Source organism: Sinocyclocheilus grahami, unplaced genomic scaffold (genome assembly GCF_001515645.1).
Source record: "Sinocyclocheilus grahami isolate Dianchi unplaced genomic scaffold, SAMN03320097.WGS_v1.1 scaffold277.1, whole genome shotgun sequence".
NCBI classification, from domain to species: Eukaryota; Metazoa; Chordata; class Actinopteri; order Cypriniformes; family Cyprinidae; genus Sinocyclocheilus; species Sinocyclocheilus grahami.
In genome coordinates, this window is record NW_015505456.1 from 745,629 (window position 1) to 757,745 (window position 12,117).

Genomic DNA, 12,117 nt, shown 5'->3' on the forward strand with positions numbered 1-12,117 from the left:
CAAATGGCTGCAATATAACAAAGAGTGAAAAATTTAAGGGGGTCTGAATACTTTCCGTACCCACTGTATATATATATAAAATATTTAGTATGTATGTGTGTGTGTGTGTATAGAACTTTTTAAAATAGTTTATTATATATTTTTTATGTTTATTATTATTACCTCTAAGACACAAATATATTACTATTATAATAAAAAAAAAAATATATATATATATTTTTTATAATTAAGTATAATAATTATTTACTATTTAAATAAGTGTTAATTTACTTTATGCTATAGTAGAGTACTTATGCCTACATTTCTTCACTTGCAAGAGTTCACGTGATGGAGATTTACCGCTGATTACAGAACGGCTTTACTGATAAGATCCGCATTAAATATCGCATGCAGCCCTAATATATATATAGATTAGGGATGTACCGGTATGAAAATTTCATATCACGATTATAGTGACCAAAGTTATCACGGTTATCAATAGGATCACGGTTTTGTTCAAATTAGATGAAAATGTTCAAAAAGAACTGATTCACACTGAAAACATTTCAATAAGTTTTATATTTGAAAATCAACAAACAACAAATACAATTAGCAGCTATATGCACTTTTTTTTAGCATAAACATTAAATTAACATTAACATGAAGCCCTAACAATAATAATAAATCACACACATATATATATATATATATATATATATATATATATATATATATATATATATATATATATATATATATATATATATACAATGTGATATCCGTTTGTGATCATGTGATCTTCGGTTAGGAGATCTTGTGATGGGAAGCAAAGTTGGGGTTGATTTCGAGTTCACATACAAACATAAATAGAATAGGCTAATTAAATTTGTCTATTTTAATGTAAGACACCATATTTTTCGTCAGTGATAGAAATATGATTTAAGATGGTAGTGTAAGCAAGTTTAGTTTGAAAACGTTTGAAAACGTATAGTAAATACTATATTTTTTTATATTAGACACAATTAGACAATATTTGAATAAAATAAAAATAATAATAAATGTTTATTTGCAACAACTGATGGAGTACTGAATGCTGCACGGACGCGCAGCATTGTCAAGGTAGCATTTGGTCAATCATTCCCTTCGCCAAGGGAGTTCCAAACGCTTATACGAGACAGTAATGCCCTGCACCCTTCAAAGAACACACTTCAAGGGCTCTGCCCTTCGAAGGGAGTAGGGCATAGGGATGCTCACTTCTGTTTGGAATTCGCCCCATGTCTCTTGTATCACTGCAGAGGCGCAGACGCGGCTCTCTCGTTTCATTCAAATGCAGCTTGCCGTCTTGCGTCTCAGTTTTTGATTGAAAATGAAATCAGAGGAATTTAGTATTAATACTACTATAATTTTGCTATAGTGATCATATTGTCCTGACGATTGTTTTGTACACTGTTCATAATGGATTTATAAACAACTAAGATTTCAAAACATTAATCTCAATTCAATATTTCATATCCCCGTATTTATATATTATTATAGGTAAACAAAAAAAATTCTGTGTAATAAGTTAACTATGAATATACATACATTATCCCTTAAATGTCAACCTTATAGTTTGAACGTTCGTTCGTCTTGGCTCAAAGCCACTTGCTGAGAACTTTTCTTTGCGGAAGCTTTGCGTAAATTACAAGTGAGATAACTAAATATTTCATCTCTAATCAATATTTTTTGCCCAGTTACTTTTGGTATTGAGGTAAAAGTTACCTTGCATTTGCTATATAACAGTGGGTGGTGGTCACGAAGATGACGGAGCAAATTTGATGCGTTTCCCCCTTTTGCAGCGACTTTCTTCTTGCAAGATCAGCAGACAGTGTGACCGTCCTCGATTAAATTGCCTTCAGGACTCTTGTAAAAGCCAAAATACGACCAGACCACTGATTTGGTCCTCTTAGATGGCTGAAAAATCTCCCGAGCGCTGTCACTGCCTTCCGCCATTACGTCTCGTGCAAAAAACAACAACAACAACAACATTGCATGCTGCTTCTGCGTCAGACTGATGCTGGCTGGACAGGATTTACCGTGAGTTTTCAAAATCGCAATAATCAAATACAGTTTTAATGATAATTAAATTTTAAACGATAATACTAACTGTCAGGGCATTTTATCGTGATTTATCGCGAAACCGGTAATCATTCCATCCCTAATATAGATCTTCTCTCAAATAGTTTAGCTATTTTATATTACAGAGATCTGAGTCCAATTTAAAGTCCCTGTCCATATGGAACGTATGGATTTCCCACCATATTAAACCTGACACCTTTAAAACCACATATAAGGAGAAGGAAAGAACACTGATGAGTTATTTCGAACCAAAAATTAAACAACAAATCCTCCATAGAGTACCTGAAAAGTCCTAAATATCTATGTACTGATATTTACTATATATTAGGCACAAACAACCATCCTCACTAACCTCAAGAACAATGGTTGAGAACTCACCACAAAGACTATAGATTTCACCACTCTTTCAAACACAGACACCACACACACATCAGCATCCGTAAAAGGCAATCAGCTCTATTGTTTGAACATTCCTGATTACTGCATGTGACCTGTCGACGGCTAAACATTCTGCGCATATCTCTGCATCCAAGACATAAACATTAGAAACACTTTACTGGAATGCAATGAACAAGCTGTGCTGTCTTGTGGATGCCAAAAGAAAACGAGCTTGGAAAGACAAAGGCATGATTGAAGAGTATAACCGAAAACTATGTATGTGGTTTGAACCCCCCTTGTAAGATGCAGTACGTGTGGGAGTATGTGGCCATTTCTGTGTCCGCAGATCGTGTTAAAATGAGCGTACCGTGAGCACAGGACTGAAATAGTGTATGTGAGGGCTCATTCATTCACACCAAGGCTTGATACTCATGAATGAACTGACAGAAGACCTTAAAAACAACCGGTGCTCTCTTCCAAAACACACACAAGGCTGCATACGACTGAGATTCTTTGAAGGTCCACTGCCGACTATGGTTTGGCCACTGGGTTCGACACTCGTGAGAGTGTGGGCAAGTACTCTAAATTCCCCTTCTAAAGAATTAATGCAGTAAAATCCAACCAAACCTCATATAACTAGACTTCATAGAGCATAATATAATATAATTAAGACTGAATGCTTTTGAATGTTAGCAGCTAGTTCATACTTTCCTAAAAAAACACATCTGGGGCTTTAATCAAGACGATGAGAAGAGGCTTCCTGTTCACTTGCAATCAGCGCCAAAGATGAAGCTCTAAAGCAGCTCTACCAATCACAGTGCCAAACCACAATGGGGAAAAAAAACCATTATGCCATTTTTACCAATTAAACAAGTCAAACTACGGGCAACAAAGACAGGTACACAGAAATAGCAACCCGCAAATTTGCCATCTCTCCATCCATCTTTGGAGAATATAGCTTTATTACCATCTACTCTAACCCTAACCAATAGTGTTAACAAAAGCAAATGCATATACTGAAGTGATCATACTTTTTATCTTTTTTTCCAAGTTTTCTGCGCTCTTTTATAATGACTAGTGTTTTATGGGACTTGAACTAGAGCACTCTGCACTGCAAGTGCAGTGCTGTACCAGGTGAGCTCCCGAGCAAGTTTACAACATTAGAAAAAAGCCAAAGCAAATGTCAAAATATGTTAGTTTACAAATCACTTTAATAGGTCATAGCATAGTATTGTGCAAGGAACCATGTGAAAATAAGTCTTTATTAACAAATAACCGGCTCCTTAATCAGAATTTGTGTGAAAACAAACCAAATTAGCTGGAGTTTTACTGATACTAGTGGTCCATTTCAGCTGTAAACTGTAGTGAATTGTATGTATAGGAACACTTCTGCAAAAATGTAGGCGGAGGCAGTCTTTCCAATGAGCTTATGTTGCTTTACCCATATAAACTCATCCCTAGATCCATCAGTCCATTACTCTATCTATCCATCCATTCATTTCACTTATCCATTCATCCCTCTACCATTTATCTAATCTCCCATCCATGCATGCATCTGTGTACCCTGAAAGGCAGCGGCATGTGCAGAAATTAGATATTTCAGCTCAAAGCTGTATGATCTGATGTTCTGGGTGGTGTCTCTCAGGACTGCTGCTCTGTAGCTTTCTTCCATTCTTCGCGTACAACATGATGGCCCAGCGTGCTTGCATATCGACAGGTCCACATCTACAATAAGAGAGAAAAAAGCATTTGTTAGACAGAAAAAAATAACATTAGTGACACTATAAAGCCAAATTAAACCTGCACCAGTATCACCATTCACACACATTAATGCAACTATATATTCAGCGGTTGAGTGTTATTGAGGCTCTGCCTCTTGCATTGGGGGGGTGAGAAGATAGTATAATGAAAATTGATCCTCAGAAAGCTCTTGCACTCTCTTCATAGCTGCAACTTAATTACCCAGGATGCACGAGGTGCTTTGGGTCGCAGAAGACTTAAGTCAGCATTGGATTCAAGCAGTATTGAACCCCACGCCCCCATCTGCCTAGGCCTTGTGTGGGCATGTGAACGTTGTATGACCAATAACCCACAAATATAAATACTGAGTTAACGATGCACATAAAAACAAACATAATCATCTTCTAAATAACATCACATGCTATAAAACTGTATTTTAACACACAAGTGGAATAATGGTTTCTGCATTTTCCCCTGCAACCATTCCGAAATGGCTTCCAAGCTAACTTTCCGAAATGGGAAAGACCAATTATGGTGCATTCTGAAATATTCCAATTCATTGTGTCATTTGTTATTCACAGCATTATGAAAAGACATGAAACGTTCACTTACTGTTTCCATAGCTAATTAAGTTACATTTAAGGTTTAAAAAAATTCATCAGTTCAGCAGTTCATCATTGAATTCAGTGATGTCATCGTCCAGCTCAGTTCAGTTTAAATAGTCTCTGTGCAATCAAGTCGACGATATCACTGGAAATTAAGTGTGGCGTGGAAATTAAGCAAGCCAGAGGCGACAGCTGCACGGAACCAAAACTCCATCGGTGACAGAATGGAGACCTAGGCTGACTGGAAAAAACATGCCTCTAAATACATTTTTACAAAAAAGCACCTATACATACAATACCGGCTAAAATTAAATACCAACAACTTTTACTCCTCCTCACACAAATTATGATTACAGGGGAAGAATGTAAATTAATTAGTCTCACGCAGTTCCTTGCAGAACTATGTTATGACCTCAAAACGCTTTTGCCATAGTGCATTTGCAAACTAATTTTAATGTTTGCATCACATAGCCATGTGTATGGCCCTTCTGAAATAGTAAACTTGCTCGGTAGCTCACCTATATCACTCTAGTACGAGTCCAGTGAAACACAAATCTTGATAAAACAGTTAAAGGACTTGTACAAGCCAGGTAGAACGCATGTTAGTGTAGCTAGGTGGTACAATTTTTTCAAACACAACACAGCAATAACCAACCACCTACCAACCATTTCACTTTAACATATTTAAATTTTAAAGAAATATCGACACGGTCACATTGTTCTATTGAGCTTGGGTTGCTTCCGCCTTGGATATCAAATATCTTCAACTAAAATCATTTCCAGTGAAAACAAACCCTAAGATACACCAAAACTAAACATTTTATTAAATCTACTTCACTAAACAAACTTCCCCAACACAAAATAAACACCTATCCAAACTAAACAAAACCTAATACATACGTGTTTAATAATGTACCATATCACCACTGTGTAGCGTCTGGACCAATCAGACACACCATTTTTCATTTGATTTAACAAATCAATTATTCATTAGATTAACAAACATTCACAGACCCCTCACCCAATAAACATACTGGGTGCCAAGATGTCTGTAAACGAGGCCCAGGACCCTGGTTACCATGGCAAACCTGACACCTTTGCTAGACCAGATAGATTTTACGACCTAATGGCATGTTGAGAGTCCTCTCTCTCACTACATTTTCCATAGGAAAGACTATTCTTAAAGACTCTTCTATAGTCCAGAAACCTTTCTGTGAATGAACACACATATCCTTCAGGTCATTGTGTATATTATTGCTGTCTTGTATATTGTCTGTTGCATTGTAGACTATTTTATGCATGCTTATGATATAACCACTCATTCATGTAACCTTACATATACCATGTTTGGTCTCTATGAATTCGTATTCGGATTATCTAATTGAGAGTGTATATTATATGTTTATACCTATGCAACATATTAGTGTTCTAAGAACATTTAGTAATCTTTCATCACGCCCCCACTCGAGTTCCATTTGCAGATTACCATGCCCTCACACAAAGGGTCATAAAACCCTTCAGTAATGGCAACCTCCCACTTGGGATTTCAGCCTTTCTCATTGGACAAGCCCATCTTGAGAGGCGTGAATCTTCTCGGACCTTAAAGGCCTCACATCAGTGACCCGCCCTAGTCGGTGGTTTGGTTGAATTCTGAGAAGATGAAGATGTGAGCAAATGCTCCAGGACACCCTAAGTTCGTGCCAGGCTTCGGCCTTGACTTTTCCATTCACCAAGATTCTCTGACTCAAACTGGTTCTTTTTTCCCTTAACCAGGAAATTAACATTCTTAGAATTGACAGACAGTTGACCCTGAGAGGTCAAGTAAATATCTACAGCGGATCTAAATATCTATAATTAATTATAACTAGTTATGATTAATTATTCATATTTCCCCATGAGCTGATTCGCTACAACTGATATTGTAATCCAAACACTCTGCTAATACTGTGAATAATTATTACCTTTGTTAAAGAAAGAGAAACACAGCAAAGGAAAGAGTGAGAGATACAGACTGGGCTGGTCATCCATGATGACTGATGTTAAGGCTGTGACGAAGCTTCATTCCATTTCCATGCTGTACAGACGCCCGCTATGCACTTTTGAGACTGTAGGTCACTACTGTGACTCATTGGACATTAATGAAGAACTTTCTGAGATTGAGTTTCACTAGCCGCTTAGGCAGACAGACCTCATCTACACCAGGAATCAGGTCATCAGATACAAGTAAAAACCACAAGCACCTGCTCTTTAGGACACCGTGAATAACAGTGGTCTGATTTTAAAAACACACACACATACATACAGGTACATGTGATACGATCACAAGCCCACAGCTGACAAGACGAGCCTTAGGGATGATGGAAACACAGCACATATTGACCTTTGAATCAATTGAGAAAGAAAGAAAGAAAGAAAGAAAGAAAGAAAGAATTTCAGAATTATTATATACATTGACTAGAAAATAAGGCAGACACTGATTTACCTTAAAAAATGCCAATGTAAGATAGCCATTCTTTAAGTAGCAAGAGAGAGAGAGACAGAGAGATTGAAGAGCTTTAAAGGGATAGTTCACCCAAAAACCCTGTCATTAATTACTCACCCTCATGTCATTCCAAACCCGTAAAACTTTTGTTCATCTTCGGAACACAAATTAATATATTTTCGATGAAATCCAAGAGCTTTCTGCAGCACCACACGCATGTGCCATGGTACTCTCGTAAACATGCATCAGAAACGGACACGGAAGAGAAGAAATTGTTGAATAATGTCGTTATTTTTTGTTTTCTTTGTGCACAAAAAGTTCTCGTAGCTTCATAAATTTAAGGGTGAATTTGGACTATTCAATGGACTATTTTAACGATGTCCTTACTATCTTTCTGGGCCTTGAACGTGGTAGTTACGTTGCAGTCTATGCGGAGTCAGAAAGCTCGGACTTCATCAAAAATATCTTAATTTGGCTTTGGAACGACATGAAGGTGAGTAATTAATGACAGAATTTTCATTTTTGGGTGAACTATCCATTTAAGGCTCTATTAACTCAGCAGGAACAGTCTAATGATGCAGGAGTTGGCAGAGAATATTAACTAGGAGGCTTTTGAATAGCAAACACAACATAAAGAAGATAGTAGGCTAATGATTCTAATAAAAGAAATGTTATTATAAAAAATTTATAAAAAATAGTTAATTTGATAAGAGGTGGATCATAACATGCTTCAACTCTCTGCAAATGTGGAAACACACATGGAGAAATAAATCTAGAACAGGGTTTTTTAAATTATTTTTTAAAACCTTTTAATTCAACATCTGATAAAATTACATTTTATATTGATAATATTATTTCTAAAGACTGGTCAGAAATCATGAGATTAATTGCAATAACTACTGTCAGCACTAGTTTTTAAAAGTAAGGGGGAAAATAAATCTGCATACAATTTTATGCAAAAACTATTTAGAAAAACATTTTAAAATTAACTGTTAGATTTAGTACAATGACAATTATGCAAACAATTACTTGTGTTATCTGTACAATACCACTTTTAATATTGATATACTCACACGGTATAGCTTGATTTTATACAAGCAAATATATAACTGCCTTATTATTTTAGGAAAGGGGGAACATTCCTTAACATCAAAAATTTTGAAAAACTCGTCTAGAAATCATCCGTTGGTTTCTCTCCAAGCCTTAATTAACAGATGATGGAATGAATTCAGCCCCTGGCAAGTGAATTAGAACCCCAGCGGGTGTCTGTGGTTCTGCCTGAGTAGACACTTCCTTATTCTTCCTCCTGTCTGGGGTTCAAACTTAGCTAACCTGATCCCATAATCACCTTCAGGTGACAAAAACCATTCATTTGATTGGCCGGATTAAGTCTTTATTGAGTTCGGATTTGCAACATCACAATGACCACCAGTGACCCTGGGGCCACTCTCAAAATTCCCACTACAAGTCAACCAGAAAGAGTTGTGAAGAACCCAAACAAGACATCCTCAGTGACGACTGAAAATGTTATGGTTTATTTAGGTTAAGACTTCAGCAATTTCCTCATGCTTGAAGTGCAGAAGCAACTTTATGGGAAAGGAAAGTCATTAAAGTAGACGGCAGCTCAACTGGATTTAACCTCTGGCTCTCCTGAGTTTCTTCTCAGGAAGCTTTCGGTGCTTTGAAGTGCTGGCATACACTGGAAGCAGCACGATATTTACCCACAACTGATGTGCTGTTTTTGGGAGGGACCATGTTGAAAGAAAACATCTCTCAAAAGGCCTGGGCAACACACCTGCATTTCTCAAAGCCACAGGCGTGCTGCTCCAGTGTTTGGCTTTGTGGAGCGTTGGCTGGCATTTGCACCCACAGTAAGCGAGTGAAAAGCTGATGCTTAGGAAAAGATGGTGGATTGGGCTGAAATCAGAAGGAGAGGCAGAATCGCTGAACCTCAAGGGGATTTGCAGACACTCATACAGTACTCCAAGTTAAGTTAAAGTCAAATTTATGGTCAGGCCATACAGTAGCTTCGAAAGCCACAAAATGCAGTGGTCAAACTGACCACTAGGGCCATGGCACAAGTGCTTCAAGTGTGCATTCACCCAGATCCCTCCATATCGGTACAAAGTTAATAATTTAGAGCATAAATGCACACACACATCATCTCAAACATAAACTGGTTCCTAGAATTCTTGGCTTAGGTACTTGGAGTTGGGTCAAATCAGCAGGAATAGCTTTACCTGATGGCCTCAGTAGTTTAAACACGGCAGATATATTCCCACCTTGACCTGGCTCTTAAAACATACCTGAAATTCTTGAATCAGACTAAAAAAACTGGACACATGGGCGCTAATGTCTAAGAATATTTTTAATATAAACATTTGGTCCACCTTTAATATTTTCAGACTCAACTATTTTGATATTTTTTTATAACTTTCACTAGTCTCATCACAAAACAATTTTTATATTTAACAAGGTATTTTCATATATGCCATTTATGAATACAATATTGCATATTTAAAAAATTGAACAGCAATAAATAAAATACAAAACAAACTGAAAATATCACATTAACTCTTTCCTCACCATTGATGGATTTTTCCATTGTTTATGAGGCTACGTCCACACGAAGCCAAAGCTTTCCCTATCCAATCTTTTTTTTCCCCACGTCTCAATAAATATCTGCGTCCACACGAAACCACAAACCCGACACAAAACGCTGTAGTATACATGCCAGACCAGTATGTGGCGCTGTAATTCTGCCACAGAGATACACTAAAAATGGAGAAGACGACTTGGACTATGTGCATAAACCTTGCGCGGTATACAAACGAACATGGAACAATACATTTATTAATCTGTGTTAAGGTTAGTTAATAAAAAGACAATCGTTCAGTGTTTGTTCATGTTTTTGTTGCTATTACGTAACATAGCGGTGTCTGACTAGGGGCGAGACGTGGGCTGATGACGTCATCGTTTCAGAAAATATACGGATTCGCTGTCCACACGAAACGCAAGGGCGGCGTTTTCACATTTATCCACTCTGGGACCCGGTTTCAAAAAATATCGGTTTCACTCTCCCAAAATGCCGGATCTGTGTGGACGAAACTCCTATACGATACAAAATTTACGCGTATACAGCTAAACGAGTCTCCGTGTGGACGGGGCCTGAGACAATGCTTTCCTGCCACTTTCCTGGATTTTTCCAAGTTTCCGTGTTTTCATTGTTATACGGTAGGGGGTGCTATTACACATCTTCTGAAAGAGTACTGAATGCCTAGATCAAACACAGGCGAAGAAGCAGAAACAAGCAATCGCATATCTAAGCAGATGCATATATAAAATAATGTGATCGAAGATTAAACAACTTATAAACCAAAACTGCTCAACATTGCCGAATGAAATGATGACCCAGGAAGTGCAAGCTTTGGGGCTGTTGATGGAAGCCATTTACTCTATATATGTTTTGATCATTGTTCTGAATCCGATCAGGACGTAGTCTTTTGAAAAGAGTTAAAAGTTGTAAAATTATCAAGCTGGAAATTATATAGTCACAATGTAAGTCCTTGCAAGAAAACATATTTCTACAAATCAAAACATTACTGAATGATTTGTAGTTTCCAACATGCTTTCAAGACTATTACAACTCATTTCAGAAATTACCAAAACCTAATCTATTTTAGCCAACTAGAAATCATGACCTGCCATTTCTGGCAACAACAATGTAGAACAGACAGAAAACCATTTAAAACATTTTAGTTTGCAAAAAAAACAAGTTCAGTGAATGTAACCTTTCTAGTGGCAGAGCAGTACTGGCCTGAAACTGTTTCACACTGGCCCTGGGTCATTCTTATGATTGAGCCTCTCAGTTAAAGGCACATAACAGTAAACAACTGAAGTCCAAACCACCCAGAAGAATGTTTCTGAGAATACACCTCCATCATGTAGTTTCAAATAAGTACACTCAAATGAATATAATCAGCGACATTTGTAAGTAATACCTGGCTCCTGTGGAGAAGTAAGGGGATATATCAAATCTCTAAAGTGGAGCCTAATTTGAGCTCTCCGCCCAAGTACTCTGCAAAGCTGTAGATGAGAGAGGAATGAAGAAAATACTAACAAGCTGGCACCTCCAATCCAATTAAAGTCTGTGATGGCATGTCAGACACATAAGGAGATCAGGGGGAGACCGAGATTGGTTCTTACAGGGTCTCAAAGACAGAACTAGACAGATTGAACTGGTACTGTAAATGAGGGACTTTCTGGAACAAACAACCCTAGTACTGACTGAATGGAGTCTGGCATTGCTACTCCAACAGTACAACCAAAATGATAAAGCTGTGCAAGGCAAGGCTCAGGTATAAGGTGAATCTGAAGCAACTTAAAATTTGAACTTACAAGTTCAAATTTGTATTCACTCTATTTGCGATGCAAAAACTAATATGCTTTGGCATTAACGTACAGGGTTCTGGTCGCTCTAAAAAGGTGTTTTGCTGAGAGCAGAGAGACTAAGAGGAGCGCTTGCAGGTGTTAAAGCCTGAAGAAAAGTAAATATGCAAAGACGTTTGGTCTTTCTTCTCATGCCAGAGATTGAAAGCATGAATACACAGGTTGTTCTACACCTTTCATCACAGAACAGCGTTTACCTCAAGAGAGCCCATCAAAAAAGCATTTGATGTTCCACACAAGCATTTAAAAATGAGTGGTGGGGATACTTTACAGTGGGGCCAGTTAAAGCTATGTGGATTTGCTGTTTACATTCTGGCCACATTAGTTTCTGAAGATAAACAATGCTAAAGGATATAAAAATACAAA

General features: G+C 37.4%; 1 protein-coding gene across 1 annotated transcript in view; it reads right to left on the reverse strand.

Annotated features, from left to right (window-relative positions):
* The window catches only part of LOC107600089 (glypican-5-like), a 123,379-nt gene that overhangs the window by 99,208 nt on the left and 12,054 nt on the right, over nucleotides 1–12,117 (reverse strand). The window contains exon 2 of the mRNA XM_016291879.1: nucleotides 4,010–4,200. Within this exon, the coding sequence (XP_016147365.1) occupies nucleotides 4,010–4,200 (191 nt within the window). The remainder of the gene's footprint in view (nucleotides 1–4,009; nucleotides 4,201–12,117) is intronic.